The 22,930-nt window shown below is 37.9% G+C and overlaps 2 protein-coding genes across 2 annotated transcripts; one reads left to right on the top strand and one right to left on the bottom strand.

Moving 5' to 3' along the window:
* Positions 1-1,708: 1,708 nt before the first annotated feature.
* LOC149016645 (uncharacterized) lies at positions 1,709-2,125 on the top strand. Its single transcript, XM_089156798.1, has one exon. The coding sequence runs from the start codon at positions 1,709-1,711 to the stop codon at positions 2,123-2,125; it is 417 nt and encodes a 138-aa protein (XP_089012924.1).
* A 10,844-nt stretch (positions 2,126-12,969) lies between these two features.
* LOC149016644 (uncharacterized) lies at positions 12,970-14,645 on the bottom strand. The gene is made up of 4 exons (XM_089157097.1): positions 14,536-14,645; positions 14,163-14,423; positions 13,494-14,069; positions 12,970-13,396 (listed from the first exon to the last, which is right to left on the bottom strand). Exons 2-4 carry the CDS (start codon positions 14,402-14,404, stop codon positions 13,057-13,059), a joined length of 1,158 nt encoding a protein of 385 aa, XP_089013223.1. The 5' UTR covers positions 14,405-14,423; positions 14,536-14,645; the 3' UTR covers positions 12,970-13,056.
* Positions 14,646-22,930: the final 8,285 nt, after the last annotated feature.

Below are 22,930 nucleotides of genomic sequence, written 5' to 3'. Positions count from 1 at the left end.
AAGACCCAAATAGACATAGGGCGATTTTACCTATGTGTGAATTAGATTTTTACAAATATTTGCACTAGAAAGTATGAAGCGAAGTATTGGTACACATTCATTTATAAAATCCTCTCCCCTCATTGTTATATTCAAAGAGTTCGAAATAAAATAATTGCACTAAATTTCACATCATTGGCTGAATAGAGGAGGAGAGGATGACAAGAAAAGAAAACAAAATTTTTCGCTCACGGAAGTGGTGGGTGGTTGCCGGTGATGGTGGTGGAGGGAGGGAATTATTATGCCAATGGATTAGTTTTGGGGTAGATAAATAATTTCATGGCATAAATATGGCTGAATAGATGTGTAAATAAATCATACCATTAAATGTATTGAATTAAATCTGAACCGTTTTGATGCACGATTTAGATTTAACCCCACCAAATATGATGGTACGATTTCTAGAACTGTTAAGCCAAGCAATTTACACGGCCGTTCAGCCACCACCTTCCCTAATTTCACCTTAAATTTTAACAGATTTTTGTTTATTAAGTGAGAGCAAATTGATAAGGTCCCTTCAATCTGTGCGGCGTAAGTATAGCTCTTCCAGGCCTAATTCATCTAACGATTCACAATGATATCCGAAAAAGAGAATTAGTTTACAATGAATGCTAGTCTTTACCTAGAGGAACCTTTTCCCTGGACCGTGTCTCAAAGCTCTACAACTCTCCCTATAACTCATTTTGGTTTTTCATTTTTGTGGAATGACGGAAGGAAATCTTATTTTCCTCGGTCGTTTTTTTCAATTTCATTTTTTTTTTTTTTCTTATTAATAATTTTTTTTCTTCTTTCTTTTCTTTGCTTAAAAAAAATTTTTTTTTGAAAAAAAAGAAGAAAAAACCAAAACTATAAAAAATAAAAAAAAAAATATTTTTTCTTTTTGCTTAAATAGAAATTAGGCACGCTCCGCCCCCCCCCCCACTTTTTTGTTTAAAATAAATTTTTTTTTTTGGGGGGGGGGGGGGGGGGGGGGGGCCGGGTTTTTGGGTGATTTCACTATTAGTTCGGCTTATAGTATGCTTCGTCAAGCAAGTGAAGAAGTGGGTTGGTATAATGTGATTTGGTCTTCTAAAAATCCAAAACGGTTCGCTTTTGTTGCTTGGCTAGCCTGCCTTGAGCGCCTTCCTACCAAGGACCGATTAATCTCATGGGGTAAGAATATTGACCCAACTTGCTCATTATGCCAATCGGTAGGAGAATCGCATGCTCATATCTTCTTCTCATGTCCTTTCTCTTTTGGTGTTTGGAGCCGTCTCATGATCCTTCATGGGCTCAAGGATCCAGGTCCTCTCTCGTGGGCAGACGCCTTGCAATGGTGCATTGAGCATTTCAGGGGATTCGATAGCTTGAATGATGTGAGACGATTCAGCTTTGTTACCATGATTTACTTTTTGTGGCAGGAAAGGAATAATCGTACCTTTCAGAAGGGCTCTCGGAGTGACCTTGACATCTTTTACTTAGTGGCTAAGATGACCCGATTACGGTTTCAAATTGCAAAGCTAGTGGTGGAGGATTGCCCGAGACAGAGACAATTCTTCTCTAGTTGGGGTATTTCGGTTTCTTTTGCTCAGGTAAGAGTTCTGTTCATTATTGGTTACCGCCGCCATGGGGTTGGATCCTGATCAACTGTGACGGTTCTCTCCGGGGACATATTGGAGGGTATGGTGCTATGGCTCGAAATTGCAGGGGTGATGTTATTTTTGCTTGTTCTGGTGGTTGTGCTAATGTGGGTGTTTTTCATGCTGAGATGCTTGCAATTCGGTGTGGCTTGCAATTTGCGCAACAATACGGCTGCAATAAGGTTTTGGTGCATTCAGACTCCGAAGTGGCAATTAGGACTTTACTGGGTACTTACCGTCCACATTGGGGGATACTACACATTGTTGAGGATATTCTTCACTTGAGATCCCTGTTTCAGGAGTATATTTTGGTGCATGGTGTTAGGGAGACTAATAGGTGCGCGGATTTTTTAGCCGGATTGGCAACGTCGGACCAAGAAATTTTGTTGGATCCTCTCTCTTTGCCTGCTGAGCTCTCTCAATATGTTGTAGAAGAGCGACAGGGTCGTAGGTTCTTTAGAACCTAATCCTGTATTATTGTTTGTATTTTATTTATTTCTATTAATATAAAGTCTCCTTTTCTCCAAAAAAAAAAAAATTATTATTTTTTTTTTATTGAAAAAGGAAATTTGGGTTTTTTTTTTTTTAGAACAAAAAAAAAAAAGGGGGGAAGAATAGTGTGTTTTTTGATTTTTTGTTTGTCTCGAAAAATTATTTTTGTTTTTTAGGGCCCCCTTTTTTTTATGGGACTCCCCCCAGTCCTAGTTGATTTGGATCCGACACATTAAGTTTATTTGCCGCAGTATTAGTGGAATTTTCCAATGGTCAGTTTCTGGTGGATGTTACCAATGGCTAGTTAGTTGCAATCATCAGTTGTTAGGGAAGTGCTTGACATGGTTTTAGTTATGCCATGTTATAATGATGTATCTTTGTGTTCCTTGTTTGCCATATGTAATGTTCCTTTTATTCCAAAGGAGGAAAACAACTTCGTTGATCTCTAGCTGACTGGCTGGGATGCCCCTATCAGTGTCGTGTTTGATGGTTTGACCTATTCATACTTCATGGCTTGTTAGTTTGATGTAACTCTGTTATGTTTTATATAGATAAACACTTAGAACCATTATATAAAAGCACGTACTCCTCTTTCGTGGCAAATTTTTGTCTATCCTTCTTTTTCTTAGAAATATCTTTATTTTATTCTTGTCTATTACTTCTTTACCTATAAATTATTGGATTTTTTTTTGCATTTCAATTACTAATAATTAGTTATTAGTTACACTTAAAAAAAGGAAATATAAAAAATCTTCTCCTAAATTCTATCCTTCCCTCAATGATTTTTTGTTTCCATGTTCTCTTTCAATTACTATATCTGCATCCTATTATATTAGGAAGGAATCAGTCGAATTCATAATAATCAAATAGTTATCTTTTTAAATAGATTCTTCTAAACGAGTGTGAATAAAGATTGGATACAAGTTTTTGACTACCTATTGATATTTTTACCTTTTTATTTATGAGAGTTAGGTTTGAAATTTAGCTTTGGCATTTATATTAGCAAAAAAATATCCACATATCTGAAATATATATATATATATATATATATATATATTGTTTCTTTTTTTTTTTATCAAAATAAGAAAACAAATCCAAGTAACTTATTGGATAATTTTATGGGACGAAAAATAATTAGTCGGAAGGGTATTACCATATCCGCATCCTATTAATAATCAAACGGATTTGAATACCCCTAAATGTAAATGGACACGAATTTGAAAGCAAATTTTGGTTATCCAGTTACATCCCTACTCCTTATGGCACTGATCACATTTTAATATAGTTCATGCATTTGCACTATACTTGACTAATATATAACATATACCATTGGATTACTTACGATCTAATAACACATGTGTAGGGGAATTGATTAACCAATATGCTTCATTCTCCACACTGTGCATCATAGGCAATCCTAATGTACCTCCCTTAACCTAATACTTGGTGCACCTCCCTTTTGGGCCTATGCCCATTTTACTGTGAGCTTTATCTCTCCTCTATTTTACCTTACCAAGTAATTAAAAGTTTCTCATACACCTTTCAATGCCATTTGATGCCAATAATTTCTCTTTTTTTTTTTTTTTTGGCTAAAAGGTCATTTGCATTAAGAATAGCTAAAAGAAAAGATCACTAGGAAGAAATAAATTTGCAAAGCATAGATCCAAGCCACACCCCTGATATTCCAAAGAATATTTTCATGAAAGGATTTTTAAATAGAACTACCTTCCCTACTAGAAGAGCCAATAATTTAAGTCTGATTGTTCATCTAACTTTTTTCTCCCTCCACCAAGAGTCTATCAATTTTCACAATTTCCCTAAAAACAATTTTAATTTGCCCAGGTAATGATATAGTATAACTTTGGATGTTTGATACCTGCCTTTTTTCATCTAGACTAGCAAACTCTAAACAGGGCTGATTCTTTTCACCTCTCTCACCAAGTCTTCTTTTCCCCCATTGGTTAATACCATAAACGCCTCGGCCTCACCGCAACACCCAAACAAACCGTTGGCTCAACCCTTAAATCTTGAGACACTTTATCATCCATTGGAGCTTGAGTTAGAGAATCAACTTCAACGGTCGATCTCACAACATCAATTGAATCTCTGAAATCATTGGATTTAACGGACTCTAGCGTTGGGTCCCTAAGATCACTTTCTCCTAACTCTAACAAAATTCTTGCATAATAACCAACATAACCCGTAGGTATTCTCCGAGCAAGTCACACAGGGCCTCACAGTCTTTGCAATTGAAAGTAGAAGCTTTTCATGCCAATATTCTAGAGGCAAATCTGGAAAACACAAACACATCAAGTTAGCTACTAGTTGAGCGGCATTAATGTTGAAATCTGGATGCCATCTCTGAAAGTGGATAGACTGATTTCTGACCTTCCACCCTCCACGATGCCAAACCTCAGTCATGTCTCCCTCACACTTGAACTGAAAATTATGAACTCTTTTTCCAAATAATGCAAACTCACCCCCTAACTAATTTCCAGGATTTTCTAGTGAGATTCCACAACTCTCATATTAATCTAACCGATCGGCTGTGATTCCATAACATAATTTAAGAAAATTTCCAAACCTTTAGTTGTTTGGGTCACACCTACTGAAGCATTCCTTCCTTCATTAACATCTTCAATTTCTTCTCCCTGTGTCCTGAGTGGTGTATTACCTCGAAAGCTTGCATCCTTTCTAATTGTCGGAATCACTAGTTATTTCTGCAACAAAGAGAAAAGGTACAAGAAATTTAAAAATTCACCATGCGTGACGGAGCTCTGGCATTCTGGTGTTCAGTTCAAGAGAGGCCTTGAAGATGGTAGCTTGATGGATTTGCAGTTCAACAAAAATGGAGTAATTGAAATCCCTCCAATATGTGTGACTTCAGAGATCCCTTTTTCCGTAATCTTATAGCTTACGAGCAACATCGTTTTAAAGGCAGGCACTGTATAACATCATATGCTATCTTGATGGATTACCTTATCAACTCTGCTGCTGATGTTGCTGTTCTCCGTAATTGTGATATTATTTCAAATCACTTGGGTGACGATGAGAAGGTCGCTTCTCTCTTTAACAATCTTTGCTGTGAAATCTTCACTGATAAATTCATTTATGGTGAGCTTTCCGATGATGTTCGTCAGTATTACAAGTTCTTTTGGAATGAATGGAAAGCAAGCTTACAGCGGGATTTTTGCAACAGCCCATGGACGATCATTCCAGTGGTGACAACCCCCGAGTTTCCTCCCCCTCTTTCCCCTCCTCCCCGAGGGGGTGAATCAGTGTCTTCAAAAATTCACCACAATGTGGCTGGGTCTACCAGACAGTGTACCACCACTCTGCAATCAAGGCACTCCAATATGTGCAACAAAGAAAAATAAACAAAAACACAATGCACCAGAGTTTACGTGGTTCGGCCAAATTGCCTACATCCACGGAATAATACCCAACCTAGGGTTTCGTATATTACTCAATACACTCATAGATATTTTGACTGCTACAACAGTCCAGGAACACCAATCCCTGCTTTAGTCTAAAATGCAATTCAGACAAGGGCACCAACCCCAACCCCTAGACAAGCTCCAACTTGCTAGGTCACATTATTTTGATCTACAACAGTCCAGGAACACCAATCCTCGTTATAGTCTAAAATGCAATTCAGACAAAGGCACCAACCCCAACCCCCTAGACAAGCTCCAACTTGCTAGGTCACAATGTAAACCAATAATTCAAGTTCCCCAAATTACATTCATGAGATAGATTCTTCATCACTAAACATAACCTCGAAAATAATAGACAATCACTTGTGAATACGGGTTACCTCAACTTGTGTAAGATGCATGGTAACAATACTTGTTTCTCTTTTTCTCCAACTCTTTTTTTTTTTTTTTTTTTTTTTTCTTTTCAATCTTTTTCAGTTTTCTCTCTTTCAAAAAGCCATACAACCATGTTCCCTTCTTTTCTTCTGCTGCTTCTCTTTTCTTCTCTTTCACTTTCTTTCTTATTCAACAAAACAAAAGACTTCTTATTCCCAAGCTTCAGATCTCAATAGCCAACCAACGTCTTCTGGTTCGACCTCCACGCTATTCCCAAGCTCCTCAAAACGTTCTCTCTTTTGCTGGAGTTTGCTCTCCTTTTATAGATTAATTTAACTCAGAGTTTGAATCAAACTCAGAGTTCCTATCTGACTTAAACAAGGAGTGTTTTAACGTACAAATCGGACTAACTTCTAGATCTCCAATGAACAATCCCACCGTTGGATTTGAAGATCAAGAAGTCGTGAAGCTCTCCTCCAAAAATCGGCTCAATCGGACACTGGATGACCATCCGATGAAGAGGTTGATCAAAACTGGACTCAGAGTTTGAATCAAACTCAGAGTTCCTATCTGACTTAAACAAGGAGTGTTTTGACGTACCAATCGGACTAACTTAGAGATCTCCAATGAACAATCCCACCGTTGGATTTGAAGATCAAGAAGTCGTGAAGCTCTCCTCCAAAAATCGGTTCAATCGGACACTGTATGACCATCCGATGAAAGGGTTGATCAACGCTGGACAGAGACCCTCAAAAACGGGATTCTTGAGTTTTCTTTATTTGAATTGGATTCTTTCTGTCAAATCTAATTTCCATATCAAAGCCCACTTAAGTTGCCAACAATGACAACACCTTCATTTTAGGCCAATGGAACAACAATCTCCCCCTTTGGGATTGTTGGCAACTCAACCTCCTTTTCTCTTTTCTCTCCCCCTTTGACAACAAGTACAAAGGGTGCTTTGTGCTCCCCCTACCATAGAGCTCCCCCTACATAGACTATTCCATAGGAGTGCCCACTGCACCTTCCTATCCTATGGAGAGATGATGTTCTATGTATTTTCTCACTTACTCCCCCTTGGAGCCACAACCCCAAGCTTTACTCTTAATCTCTTATGCCATAACAAGCTTTCATCCTCTTGACTCACCATGCCCCTGTCTTCACTAGTGTTTGATAAGACATATAAGTTTCCGGTTGTTCTGGTTCCTAAAGCCACTGCTTTGCCATTTTTTGGCTTCTTGGTTTCACAACCTTTTTTTTTTAGTGAAAAGAACTTCATATCCACCATCACAGATTTGGCTCACACTAAGAAGATTGTGTTTGAGCCCACTCACATATAGAACATTATTGGACTTTAACTTTCCTTTATCCAGCTTAACTGAGCCTCTACCTTCAATTTTGGCCCCATCATTGTTGCCAAATCTCACTGAACCACCTTTCACTACATTAAGGCTTGAGAACCTATTCTTGTCACCTGTCATATGTGTGGAACACCCACTATCAAGAATCCAAGGTGTCTCGCTACTATGAGCCTTGAAAGCTGTTTGAACTACCAAGGAATTTATCATTTTTCCTTTTTGTCCTTTCTCAACCCAAACTGCTTTATCTGATACATCAATAGGTTCCATCGGTTTTCTTTGAATTGTTTGTGCATGTCTTTGAGCTAGCTTTTGGGGAAGGTTTATCTCCTTCTGTGAAGGAAGAGCAGTCCAACAATATTTTGCAATATGTCCCAACTTGAAACACCTGAAGCATTCTATTTTAACTTTATCCAATGGAGCAAATCTGTTTATGTTGTTGAATGCCACAACCTTGTTTTGTCTTCTACAGTTTGTCACTTTATGTCCAAAGTTGTTGCATCCATAACAATACCCATTAAAGCCTTGACCATTAAATGTTTTATGATAAGCTCCAGTATAGCCTTCTTTACTCATCTTTGGCTTGGTCTTCCCAATATATGGATTCTTTTGGTGCTCCTCATCAAGACTCATTAGATTTGTTGTATTTCTATTTCCATTGGTCTTATTTACATTTGAACATTCCCCCTTTGAGTATCCAAGACCAGTTTTAATATGAGGTGACCTCTGAACACTCAAGATCTCATCTAGTACCTTATCTCTTCCCCAAGTAGAAGTAAAATGAGTAGTCCCTGTCACTTAATTTTCAACTGTCTTGTCCTTTAAGTTCAATGTAACTGGAGTGGATGATGTGGTAGCTTCTAAATAACTCCTCTTTTGTTCTCCTTCAAGTTTTGATCTTAACCTTCCAACTTCTTTCTCAAGTTCTTCACACTCTATACACTTGAGAGAGAGGCAAGATGATGAGTCATTTATAACATGCTCCAATTCACTAATTGTGACAGTCAACTCCTTGATTTTTGTCTCAGAATTTTCAAGTTGATTCTTCATTTCTCTATTTTTCTTCCTTTCCTTTTTGAGATCAAGCAAGGCAGAGTACAACTCACCAACATAATCAATTTCACCTTCGATGTCTTCATTATCATCGAGACTTTTCTTTAGTTTGAGGTGATTCATCATCTTCAATAGCCATAAATAAAACCTCATCAGTTGAGTCATTATTTTCATCTGATTCTTCTTCAGAGGAGTAGCATTCATTTCTCTCTTCCTCTTCATCTTCCTCTTCATCTATGTTTCCTCTCTTAGGACATTTAGAGGCAAAGTGTCCTATTCCACCACAACTGAAGTACTTAAAAGGTGCTTTTCCGTTGTGTTTATTTGTTCCTTTCTTAAACTTTCTAGCTAAGTAAGCTATAAGTTCATCATCAGAGTCTTCAGATTCTTTTTCTTCTTTGACCCTTAGCTTCTTCATTGCTTTGAATGCTGCTTCCTTCTCTGTGAACTTTCCCTTTTCAGTTCTCATCTCATAGGTTTTAAGTGTTCCATGTACTTCATCAAGAGTGATTGTATCCAAGTCTTTGGCTTCTTCAATGGCCGAGACTTTGGAGTCATATTTGGGAAGCACAGATCGGAGAATTTTCTGACATATCACAGAATTTTCAATTTTTTCTCCAACTCCTCTGATGGAGTTTACAACCTCATTTACTTTGACCCTGTAGCTGTCTATGTCTTCTTCTTCAGTCATCTTAAGACTTTTAAATTGTGCTCTGAAGATTTGCAGTTTGGCTTTCTTAACTTTGATGTCCCCTTCATAGATGCTTATCAACTTTGTCCCAGACTTTTTTTAGTCGTATCACACGGTCCATTACTTTAGCCATGACTTCTTTATTCAGCCCAGATATGATAGCATTTAACGCCCTGAGATTGTGTGCATAAGCCATTTTTGCCTCATTGTCTATAAGCGGAGCTACTGGTTCCTCATAGCCATTAATCACAGACTGCCATACATCATACCCTAGAGATCCGATGTATATCTGCATTCTTCTTTTCCAAAAAACATATCCTGTACCATCAAAAATAGGAACTTTCCCAAAGTCTTTGGAGCTGCCTTCACTTGTGGCCATTCTTACAAACTCTCTGATCAAATCCCGAAGTGGTTACACTTCTCTTCACGGGAACTTGGCTCTGATACCAATTGTTATTCCCAGATTGACACTGAGAGGGGGTGAATCGGTGTCTTCAAAAATTCACCACAATGTGGTCGGGTCTACCAGACAGTGTACCACCACTCTGCAATCAAGGCACTCCAATATGTGCAACAAAGAAAAATAAACAAAAACGCAATGCACCAGAGTTTACGTGGTTCGGCCAAATTGCCTACATCCACGGAATAATACCCAACCTAGGGTTTCGTATATTACTCAATACACTCATAGATATTTTGACTGCTACAACAGTCCAGGAACACCAATCCCTGCTTTAGTCTAAAATGCAATTCAGACAAGGGCACCAACCCCAACCCCCTAGACAAGCTCCAACTTGCTAGGTCACATTATTTTGACTGCTACAACAGTCCAGGAACACCAATCCCTGTTATAGTCTAAAATGCAATTCAGACAAAGGCACCAACCCCAACCCCCTAGACAAGCTCCAACTTGCTAGGTCACAATGTAAACCAATAATTCAAGTTCCCCAAATTACATTCATGAGATAGATTCTTCATCACTAAACATAACCTCGAAAATAATAGACAATCACTTGTGAATACGGGTTACCTCAACTTGTGTAAGATGCATGGTAACAATACTTGTTTCTCTTTTTCTCCAACTCTTTTTTTTTTTTTTTCCCTCCTCTCTTTTCAATCTTTTTCAGTTTTCTCTCTTTAAAAAAGCCATACAACCATGTTCCCTTCTTTTCTTTTGCTGCTTCTCTTTTCTTCTCTTTCACTTTCTTTCTTATTTAGCAAAACAAAAGACTTCTTATTCCCAAGCTTCAGATCTCCATAGCCAACCAACGTCTTCTGGTTCGACCTCCACGCTATTCCCAATCTCCTCAAAACGTTCTCTCTTTTGCTGGAGTTTGCTCTCCTTTTATAGATTAATTTAACTCAGAGTTTGAATCAAACTCAGAGTTCCTATCTGACTTAAACAAGGAGTGTTTTAACGTACAAATCGGACTAACTTCTAGATCTCCAATGAACAATCCCACCGTTGGATTTGAAGATCAAGAAGTCGTGAAGCTCTCCTCCAAAAATCGGATCAATCGGACACTGGATGACCATCCGATGAAGAGGTTGATCAAAACTGGACTCAGAGTTTGAATCAAACTCAGAGTTCCTATCTGACTTAAACAAGGAGTGTTTTGACGTACCAATCGGACTAACTTAGAGATCGCCAATGAACAATCCCACCGTTGGATTTGAAGATCAAGAAGTCGTGAAGCTCTCCTCCAAAAATCGGTTCAATCGGACACTGTATGACCATCCGATGAAAGGGTTGATCAACGCTGGACAGAGACCCTCAAAAACGGGATTCTTGAGTTTTCTTTATTTGAATTGGATTCTTTCTGTCAAATCTAATTTCCATATCAAAGCCCACTTAAGTTGCCAACAATGACAACACCTTCATTTTAGGCCAATGGAACAACACTTTCAAATTTGGGGTTAGGGGGGGAAAAAAAGGGGTTGTGGTCCCCCCAAAAATAAAGAGCAAATCATATGTAGACCCGTTGTGATTTCATATTATCATGTTTACATTCCTTAGAATTTTATTATTTTTCTTTAGAAAAGTACTCCATTCCTTAGAATTTGGTGGAAACTCCAAGTATTTCCAAATCTTTTGATGCACAAAGCCGTGTTATTCATTTGGGTTCCACGAAGAAGAGTTTGTGGACGAAGTGGATTCACATAAATCAATTTTTAAAATTTTAAATAATGCGGAAAGTGCATAAGTGGATGAATTGTTGCCTACTGAGGAGGCCACACTCCGTATGATGGATTTTTATTTGTTATAGCAGATGGAGCTTGCAGGCAACCGTCGAGATTTTGCCACGTGTAGAAAAAGTAATTGAACAGTGTAAAAACAAATGCAGGGGTTATATTGTAAATACGACTTTTTTATTTTGCATTCGAGGATTTAATAGTTTATAAATTTACAAAACAAAACCCTTGAATCTAACCAATTCTAATCCCCTATTTTGAAACCCTAAAAGAAACCGTCAAATTCTCACATACCTAGTCAGAGGTTAGACCTTGGCAATCTAGATGTTAGCTTAAGCCCATCATCACTTCATTCATCACTTAGTCAAAACTTAATTTCTTGATTTCTTTTTTCTCTCTCTCTCTAGATTTCATTGCCAAAGAAACCAATGAAAGTCTTAGAAATACCACTAGATCTCCAATTAAACCACCTTAGATTGCGATCTATACTCAAAGAGATTGAAGATTTCAGAATCAAGCCCAAGTGCCTCTTGTCGGAAAAACTTAACTGCTCTAGATTAGCTCTACTCCAAGATCCAAAAGAGCTTTCCCAAATTGAAATTTGCTTCTCTGCTGTCTAAATCTGATAAGCTTCAGGTATGGAGAACCGTCTGTTCCTGGTTAGGGCTTGCGAAAGAGGGGATTAGAGTGAGGTAGATTTAGGGGTTTTGTTTTGTAAGTTTGTAAACTATTAACTCCTTAAATGTAAAACGAAAAAGTCATATTTACAATATAATCTCTGTCATTTTATTTCACACCATTTGGTTACTTTCTATACACGTGGCAAAATCTCCAAAGTTAGCTATAGGTTCCAGCAGCTACAACAAACAAAAATCCTCTCTGGATAAGGGGAGTTAGAGTTCATCACAGAAACTCTGGCTCCCTTATCACCAAATCCAAGGGAGGAGATTAATTTAGCTGTCATGCACTCTATAATTCACAGGAAGAGTTGGGTAATGAAGTGGACTCCAAAGTTTTAACTTATGAAAATTTTGAAAATGATAGAATGGTAGTCATGTTGTCAAAAGAGGGGGCCCATACAAAGCAATTTGCACGAGAGGAGGATTCTCAAAATTCGGTTTATAGGGAGAACTTGGAGTCTACCAAGCACTCAATTGAGGGGGCCCACGTGGAGGGTGAGTTGGTCATTGATAAGTGTCTCATGACTTAGGGGTTGATCCAACGGTACAGTTGGGTGTTGAGGTGAGGCCAAGACATTTTGGTATGAATTATGGAATTAATCGGTGGGGGGGAAAAAACATTGTAACTTGGGGGGCAAGGGGGACAAAAGCAATCTCGATCTGCTTCTGTAGATCTAGAGGAAGAAAGGGAGATCTCAAAACGTAGGTGAAGGGAGGTGCACCGTAAATATTAGACACATGGGGGTATGATCGCTGACTTGTCAAATAATTGGTTGACCAAGTAAGAATTTGACAATTTAAATTTTAGAATGCATAAAAGAAATGAGAATATTGTAGAATACGTTACATAATCATTATAGCTGATTCAGGATGAAATACAAATAGGCACACCCATTTTACATCTAAATAGAGAATACAAATTAAATTGGCATAGGGGTGAGTTTGTCTGATCCTGAATCTGTCTACTTCTAACTCGTAACATTGTGATATAATCACACTTTCAAACAGTTTGTTATTCAAATCCAACGACCCCAACGAAAATTTTTTTTTAAAAAAAAGCACAGAAAGAATCAAACCAAACCCTCCTCGTGGGTAACAAGTCCCATTCAAAACTAATTCTTCTTATTCCGATTCAAACCTAATGCTTATTCCGTAGTTTTTGATTCGTTTGACTTTCCTGAACTCAAGGGTTGCCTGGTTTGGGATGGAGTAGTCTGAGAACAGCTTAGAGTTTTCCAAAGTATTTCCATCATATCTCAATACGTACTCGTATTCCAACCATGACTCAAACTTCTCCTTTAGTTCTTCACATATGTTTCCTACCTTCGATGAGTTTCGCACTTTCACTGTATAGGTTCCATCGCTTTCAGACTTCATAATTTCTCCGAGTGAAACTTTTAGGTTGAACACTTTTGCTTCATGATTCCACGATGGGTCAGCAATGCTCCACAATTTCGTTATCCTATAAAATATGGAAGAAAAAAATAAATAAATAAATTTTCAAACTGGAAAGCCAAGAGAAAGATTATCATCTTGTTGTAATAATATCGAATTCTTACCGTTTCTCGAAGAATGACTCGCCTTGTAGGAGGGCTTCTTCTATTATTGGCTTTGGCATCCGAAGCAGCTCGTCAAGAATGAACTTGCGCTTCCTTGAATTATCAAATTTTGATAAGACTTTCATGCAATCTTCTACATGGTCATACTTATCTTCGAACTGGAAAATGATGTTGTCGATATCAAAGACGGGTTCCTTATTACAGGGGAAGGTTTCGCCACTAATTTCACCTTCAACTTTTACTTCTACAGAGTACTCTATGATTCGTTTGATTCCCTCGAACTGGAGGGTTGCCCCGTTTGGAATGGAGTAATCTGAGAATAGTTTAGAGTTTTCTAAAGTATTTCCATCATATCTCAATACGTACCCCAATTCCGGGTGGAGAAGTGACTTAAACTTGTCCTTGAGCTCTTCATATATCTTTCCTACATTCGAAGAATTTCGCACTTTCACAGTATAGGTTCCCTTGCTTTCAGACTCATAGTCTACTTTTTCTTCGGTAAGCGAGACTTGAAGTTTAAACACTTTTGCCTCATGATCCCATGATGGATCAGCAGTGCTCCACAATTTCATTATCCTATAGAATATCCAAAATAATGAACAAGAGAGAAAGGAGGGTGAGAATTGGTATGATTTTATTCTCAATTCAAAATGATAACTCGATTCTTACTGTTTGTCGAAGAATGTATCGCCTTGCAGAAGGGCTTCTTTTATCATTGGCTCTGGCATCTGAAGTAGCTTGTCAAGAATGAATTTGCGCTTCCCTGAATTACCAATGTCTGATAAGTAATGCTTGCAAGTTTCTACATGGGTATTCTCATCTTCGAACTCGAAAATGATGCTGTCCAAATCGAAGACGGGCTCCTTATTATAGGACGTGGTTTCACCACTGATTTCGCCTTCAACATTCATACTTTTATTCTTCAAAGATCTGAGCCCATAAACAGATAGAAGGTAAAGATGTATGCATAACATCAAAAGAAACAAAAAATAGAAGAGAGAGGGAGAGAGAGAGAGAGAGAGAGAGAGAGAGAGAGAATTACCTTCCAAGTTTGAACACAAAAAGTAAGCAAGGCTGTCTAAGAGAAAGATTGATTGTAAGGGTTGAGAACCTTAATCATTATACTTATATGGAGTACCTGTTGGTTTAGATGAATGAAGATAATTAATATAATTAGTAGGCAATTCTGCATCGAGTCTACCAAGAAAAGAAAAGTTTTTCAATAATTGATAAAGGCAGTGATTAGCTTGAATATGAAAAAGGACCCAAGTAGACTTATGAAATTTGAACTCGAAGTAGGCAAAACTCTCTGTGAGAGTGTGAGAAAGATTGACTTTAACAGCTGAGAATCTCAAGGTCTATTATTTGAGACTAAAAAAATTAATGTAATTAATGAATGATTTTTATAAAAAATAAAAAATTATTGAGAAAGGAGTGATCAGGTTGAATTTAAAAAAATATCCGAGGAAACATGGAGTTTGATCGAATCGTAGACAAGGCTATCTACGAAAACATTGGCCATGTGTTAGAGATAGTTATTTAAAATAAGTTCACGTTCAGTTCTTTTTTAATTGGCTAAAGCTTACTTTTTGTCTCTTCTTTATAAGTCACCTAATGTGATCGGCCAGAGAGGCGATTATGGGTTGGACATGCTATCTTATAAAAAATTAATGAGCAGTAAGCTTCTTTTCCGCTGAAAGGACACAAGGAATTCAATAATTAATTAGGGTGCATATCATGCAGGCAGCCATTAGCTTTACTATTGTGAATATTGAAACTATTCTTTTAATAGAAAAAAAAAAATACTGAAGCTATTTGTCTTTTAATTAATTCTTTGGTTGTGGATTGCTATGGACTGGTATCGAGGTCTTGGCTAGTGAGCTGAAATGAAGCAACTCAGAAAAAGTGTTTTTAAATCACTTTTAGACTAACATAGGGAAGGAAAAGAGATTGGATTTTTCAAACAGGCGAGTCTTGAATACTGGCTACAATTGTTTTTGTTATTTTTGTTCAATTATTGAGAAATGAATGGTTAAGTTGAATATAAAAGAAGACCCGAGGAAAAATGAAGTTTGAACGCAATCGTAGACAAGACTATCTACAAAAAGATTGGCTGTGTTAGATATAGTTATTTTAAATAAGTCCACATTTGATTCTTTTTTAATTTGCTAAAGCTTACTTTTTGTCTCTTCTTTACAAGTCACTTCATGTAATCGGCAGAGAGGCGATTATGGGTTGGACACGTTATCATATTTTATTTAATGTGACTTTTGGCGGTAGAGTGTTAGTTTTAATTTTATTATTATAATTAAATTTTTTTTTTTTTTTACCTTTGAAAGATATTATTTGAGGTCCCAATCTCTATGTAGAGGAAAATGTCGTCATATGTCGAAAATTAATTTATTATTAGGGAAATGAGTTGACTAGCTTCAATATAAAATATAAAAGAAGACCTAAATAGACTTTTGAAGTTTGAACGTGAAAGTATTAGTTTTTTTTTTTTTTTGGCTTGAAGTAGTAACGTATGCTAGAAGGACTTGAATCTTTTGTATCGGTAGAAATCATGGCCATCTTGCACCGCTATCCAGTGAGCACCACATGGCAACGAATAAATCATAACCCTTGATTTTCAAATACCCAAATAGATTATAAGTTTCTATTATTAAGCCGGTTTATTTATCAAACCGTTGATCCAACCAGCCCTGTTCACCTAACACTAACAGATTGACTCACAAATCTACCTTTTCCCACGACTTCGCCACCGTTGTGGTTGCCGGCCGAAATGACAAAGGCCACTTATCTTTGATGCATTCCAATGACAACCAAAAAGAAAATCCATGCAAGTAATGTTAAGTGCATCTCCATTACTGCAGACATTACACGGAAAGGAAAAACTTAAGCAGAAGTTAAGTGATTATGGCATTGAAGCTATAGTTGTCATCAACCTAGAGCTTTTGAAAAACTTGAGGACTTCTATAAGTTGAACCAGGAGGGGCGGAGGATGTTCAACCTAAGGACCAATTCCTTCTTTAAGAGATCCAAATAATTTCTAAATGAACTTCTCTTGGCAGGGATTGCTTGTGCACCGAGAGCATAGAGATCTCCGAATCTTAAGAAAAATACAAATGGGTATCAAGATGATTTCCAAAACAACAACCATTAGAGATTGGATCAGGTCTATAACTCTAGTAGTGTTAAATGATCTCTTGCACAGCAAGATGGCTCCTTGTATGCCATCGTCGTGTTATAATAGCGAATCATCTCATTTACTACCCTAACAAGGCAATGTTGGCATGGCTGCAACTATGAAATCTCCTATGATCCTAACCCAGAAACCCATATTGTAAGTCTAAGAACCCGGAATGTGAGTAGAAGACAGTTGTGAGCCATCCTAATAGAGAATATTCGATTGGAACCTGAACCAATAAAATTGGATGATGAACATGATGAGCTTGGAGTTTTGTAAGAAGAATAAAGTCGAGCATTGACGGACTACGAAAGTGGATTGAGAGTTAACATTCGGCACTTTTGGAAAGTCTCCAAGGTCAAGTCGAACCCTTCTGATGTGTAGTGAGCCATGTGTTGAAGCAGTGTCACGGGGCAACTGCCCACGAAACTCAATCCTTGTCTAATTTATAGGGGTAGGGTCAATTAGGTAGAGGTCTCCCTGGGCGACCCCACGAGTAAGAAATGGATATTTTTGGGATTTGTGTTTTGGACCCCTATTTAATGCTATATTCGGCCTAAAACATGATATTTACTTCCAACTGTTAGAGAACATCAGTCTATGTCAGAGTAGTCGTTTCAAAGAAGGAGAACTTTGCAACAATCGTTTGGGGAGTGATTTGAGTTCTAACTGTGAATTCTAAAGTTAGTTAATACATCTTTCTTTCTAAGTTATCTCTGTTGATCTTTCGTTGGTGGAAAAAACCTCGTGAGAAGATCAGTATTTATAGGGAACTTAAACCGTATTTTTATCTTGCAATTGGTGGTTTGCTGTCCGCGCACTAACAAGGATTGGTCTCCCAGGCGACCCTACCTAGACTAGCCCAGGTGACCCTATCCCCTGTTTTTTTGGTTTTTGTTTCTAATTTCAATGTTTGACTTCTTAGGTTAATTCTAACTTTAACCATTGATTAATTAAGATAATTTGGATCATGTTAAGCCATCTTTTGATGCACTTCAAAAAGGTTACAAATCTATTGACAGATGAAGAATTCAACTATGTTTGTTTAACATTGACATTTAATTTGATATTGAACATGCATAATGAATGATACGCTGATTATATGATTATTTCATTTGTTTTATATTCTGAAATTTCTTAAAATCGTGTTTTGCTCTTGCTTACTGAATTTTGATGTATTGTGGTTGAGTTTGGAAATATCAATGATATGCATAGACTTGACCTAGGGTTGTGGCATGCCCATTGCTCTAGGAACCTAGTTTGAACATGTAGCTTAAATTGCACTCTTAGGATGTCTACTTGCATGGTTAGGAAAATCCGGTATTTGATTTGTGATAAAGATGGTGAGATGTATGAGGAGATACAACATTGCTGTGGAGGCCATTAATTGGTAAGGTTGCATATAATTGAGATTAGCTCATAGGCTCCCAAGAAGGCAAGATGCATGAGGGGACACGAGAGCTTCTCCCCCCCCCCCCAATTATATGTGGATGACCAATAGGGCTACGGATGCGTAGTCCTAGTTGGTTGGTGCCATAGGATACAATAACCTTGTATTTGGGAGGATACTGAACTGAGAAGGCAAGATGCATGAGGGCTAGACCTTGAGTAATATGTTAATGTAAAAGACAATGCATTGTGCTAGGTAATACCCTGACACACACACTAGTATTCATGCCAATGGTCGATGAGAGACTGTTATCCCTATACCTCAGCCTGGATGCTCAAGATCGATGAGACTCCATAATAGGTCTGTGTGAGAATACCCAGAGAAGCCTAGTGTCATATTTTAATGTGTGCCTACCTAGATAGAGACTTGTGTTGGTTAGAGTATAGAAGCATTACTTCATTGCATTACATTCATTGATCATATCAGCATACTTGCACTTTCTTATGCTTTGATTATGTAGTTATTTGTACATTGTTGAATAACTCGTTGAGTTATTTGGAACTCATCCATCATGGAAATGTTGTTTTAGACTTTGATGCATAATAGGGTGTGACAACTAATGCTATCGGAACCACCCCCAACAACCCGTAGATGTGATCCATAACCACATGATCTCAGTTACACTATCAATAATAAATAAGACACATAAACCCATAATCAAGCAAAATGAGTAGTTTAATATTTAAGTAAGGAAATAAAGTTCCCTAAATACAAAATAAATACTGAATGAATCAATAGGAAAGTATCAGTGGAAGCAAAAAAAAAAAAAAGTATCATCATGGTTTGTTATTATATTTCAACTGTTAAGGGTATTCTATCTTAAATCTCTCAATGAATCGAGTCATGAGACCCTCCTTCGTCCCCTTATCCATGTAGCGAACAACCAAAGCTCTTTTCCCATCAATGGGTGTCATAACAGCGTTCCATGCTCCCGAAAAAAGCTTTGTGTTCATATAAGTATATTCCACTGGCGTCTCTAGGATCTCCTCAGGGATGTCCTCATATGCATAGGAAATTTCTACTCTTTATGCAAGGGCATATGAAGAAAATAAAGAAAATCCACAAGGATGAGTTCTAAGGAACTTAGTAAGGCAACAATTCCATACATATACCACGATCACTTAGTAAGCAAAAAGATGAATAGATGAAACGCTATGTTATGAATGTATCTAAAAATCTAACTACTCGAGTCTCTATCTAGGCCGACATGCTTTAAGATAAACACCAGCCCTCCTCTAGGTAGGTCTCGTCACTCTGATCCCTCACGAACTGGGTACCTCTGTTGGGATCCTGGGTAAGGAGTACGGTCCTCATCATCAATCATGGTTGGGATACAGATCCACAGTCTCTCACCAAAATCATTGGTCTAAGTACTAATGCATGCCAAAGATTCTAAACCTAATGCAAAGTCATATGATCACAAAATACATGTGATCTAGATACCTTTCCTCATGCCTAGTGTCCTTTTGGTCTAGTATCCTTCTCCACCTAGGGATGTAATCCCTCACGGATTGGTTTCCTCTGTTGGACCACATTTCTTAACCCTATGGTCATTCACATATTGTTGGGGCAGATGTCTCTCACGTTTTCTCACAACACTCAAGTCGTCTTTTGTACTCCTATGAACCCAACCCTAGCTTTTGTATGATAAAATGTGCGCCACTGTGTATCCTCACGGACTGGTTACCTCTTTTGAACGCTCGTAGGACCATGTCAATACTATCATGGATCACTCAACTTCAATTACCTTTCCAAAAAAGATAGTACTATGTAAAGGTACCCTAACCATGAATCTAGACATCCTAGTCATGAAGGACAACAACTATGACAGTGTTGAGGGCATTAGAAGACAACGTCCCATACCACAACCCCTAATATCCCAAGCTAGGAGCATCGAGCCAGGCATTTCCCAATTCATAGTCACACCACAAACATCACTCCATGAGAGAAGTAAAATGCAATACACATTATTCACAATTCATAATCAATGAGTAAACAAGCATGACTGTGATTACAACATGTTATAAAGTCACTAACATGTTTAGAATAATTATTGAAACGTCATACGACACAATTCAGCTACATATGCAATTGTGTCCTTACCTGGCTTAATAAAATAAGTACGGAAAAACTAGCTAAATGCCACATGCAATTACCATAGCAAATCCTAGAAATCCTCTAGATTAAGACCATATGGTTATATTAGATTCTAGATTTCAAAATGAGCAGAAAAAGCTTCAAAACAACTTTCGGAAACCAGCCAGTTGCTTAAGGTGGTTGGTCAAGTTGATCGATTGCTATAAGTGACCGCTCCAGTCTCGAGCCGAATTCCAAGTTCAAAATTCAGACTTTCGACCACTCATCTTTGATCTGATTTTGGATTAATCTAAGTCTAAACCATGTCCTTAGAACACTAGAGAAGCCACTTAGACTATAGATCTTAGTATGGAAAAACTAGATCTACATCATCTTCTTCGATAAGATTCTCCATTAAATCAGATATAAAATCCATTCTTCTTGGCATGATCTAATTGAGATCATCAATGGGAAAGAAATATATTGATCCAAACTACCACAACAGAACTAGAGGAAGAATAAATACTCCCTAATAGGATGAAATTCAATAGATTAAGAGAGTGATTAAACTTACCTTCACTTAGGATCCAAAAGTTAAAAAAAACCTGAAAGATTCTTTGCAGAAAGAGGATTTCTTCCACCAACCACGTGTTCTCTGACTCTTCTTAGTCCAAAGCAATCTTCAAGAATAAAATAATACGAAATTAGGTTGTGGAAAGCTTTAAATAGGGTGCCGGGGCAAAATAGGTTTTTCAGCTAAAACTTTCAATCAATTGTCAGGGGTGGTGGTTGCTTGGCCAATAGACCGCTTTAAGCAACTGCCTCTAATACTTTTCAGTACTTGGGACTTTGGCACTCCCGGTTAATCCCTAAATCTATTACAACCTTAACCAACATCTGGAGGGCTCTTACCTTGCTTATGGACACCCTCCAACTCTACCTTTTTCGCACTGGATATCCATATACCCAATCCATCAGGGTTTTAATTGGATCTTCTTCTGATTCCTAGACTAAGGTTCTTCATCTACACTATCCAAATCCATGGCTCCTGTAGTCACACCCTACCCACCAGTCTCGGTTACCCGCCCGACAACCCGTGGGTGCGATCTGTCACAGGATCCAGTCTTACCATCAATAATAATAAATGCAAGAATCAAATAATCAAGAGCAAGAGCAAGAGCAAGTTCAAATAATAATTTACAGGAATTATAGGAGTCCAAATACTCCAATAAAAGTCAAAGAAAGAATCAAAGGAGAGTAATCAAGAATCAAAATTAACGAGTTCAACAGAGGCAATCAAATAAACTAAATTGTCTTCTTTCTAGTTTTTTCTCTAAATCTAAATAGTATTTCTCATGAATAGCCAGAAAAGGGGTTCTCCAGTTCTTCTCCATACGCTCCTCAACATGTCTGGCAATCTGCCTCCTTCGGCCATCAATGGGTGCTATAAGCGCACTCCAAGCATCCGCAGGAGATTTCATGCGCGCTATCTCCATCTCCACTAATGGTGCCACATATTCTTCATACTGGATACCGTACCCGTACGGTTCCTCTCCTGTTGCTGACGTACCATCTGTACAATAATATATAACACACAAAGAAAGGAATGAGTTCTAACAAACTCAGTAAGGATAACACATTTCTCATATATATGTCAACCCAATCCACAATACATATATGAAATGAATGATATGCAATAGTATGTATGCTACTAAGATCTAACTATGCAAGTCTCTAGACAGTTGACATGCTTTAAGATATAACACCAGCCCGCCTCTGGGTGGGTCTAGTCACTCTAATTCCTCACGGACTGGTTACCTCTGTTGGGATCTTGGGTAAAGGGGTTAAGCCTTCATCAGGCATCTATGGCTGGGGTTTAAGCCAACACTCTTTTACCACAACCATTGGCATGAGTACTAGCGCATGTCGGGGTTTCTAATCCAATGCGAGGTCATACTAGTAACACACTATATGAAGTCCAGATACATCCCAAATGGCACTAACCAACTCGTTTCCATATCCTTCACAACCTAGGAATGAGAATCCTCACAAACTAGCTACTGTTGTTGGACTCCACTCCCTAAGCCTATGGTCATCCACATATTATTTGGGCGGAATGCTCTCATGACTCCTCACGACACCCAAGCCGCTCCTTTGACATCCATGAGCCCAACCCTAACATATGCAACCTACCATTGCATGAACAACAGTGGACCACTGAGTCTCCGCACGAACTGGTTACCGTTGTAGGATGAAACAAAGTCACATCACTATTGTCACGGGTCATCCAGCTTCAATTCCCCTGCTGAAAGGGTAATAGCATGTGGGGTACCTAGCCATGCAATTCTAGACTCCCTAGGTATGTCATCCAGTAGTCGTGATAGCGTTGGAGGCATCAGTGAGCATGTGTCCCATACCACAACCCTCTGATATCTCAAGCAAAGATACACAATTGGATACCCTTTCCATCACAACTACACTACATTATTCACCACCATACCATAATCAGTTGTTCAATATCACAAGTGATAAAGTACATAAAAGAACATCACAAACAAGTATACAACAGTGCTAACATGCTTAATACAATTGCAGCAAGGTACATGATTAATAAATAATAAAGAAAGCAGCTGATTCATCATGCACATGTTATTGCATAGAGACAATATAGTGTGTCCTTACATATAATTAAGTAAAAGATTACTAAAGTGCAATCCAATAACA

Source organism: Hakea prostrata, chromosome 5 (genome assembly GCF_041222555.1).
Source record: "Hakea prostrata isolate BN-2017 chromosome 5, UWA_Hpros_2, whole genome shotgun sequence".
NCBI classification, from domain to species: Eukaryota; Viridiplantae; Streptophyta; class Magnoliopsida; order Proteales; family Proteaceae; genus Hakea; species Hakea prostrata.
This window is presented reverse-complemented; position numbering and strand designations above follow the sequence as displayed.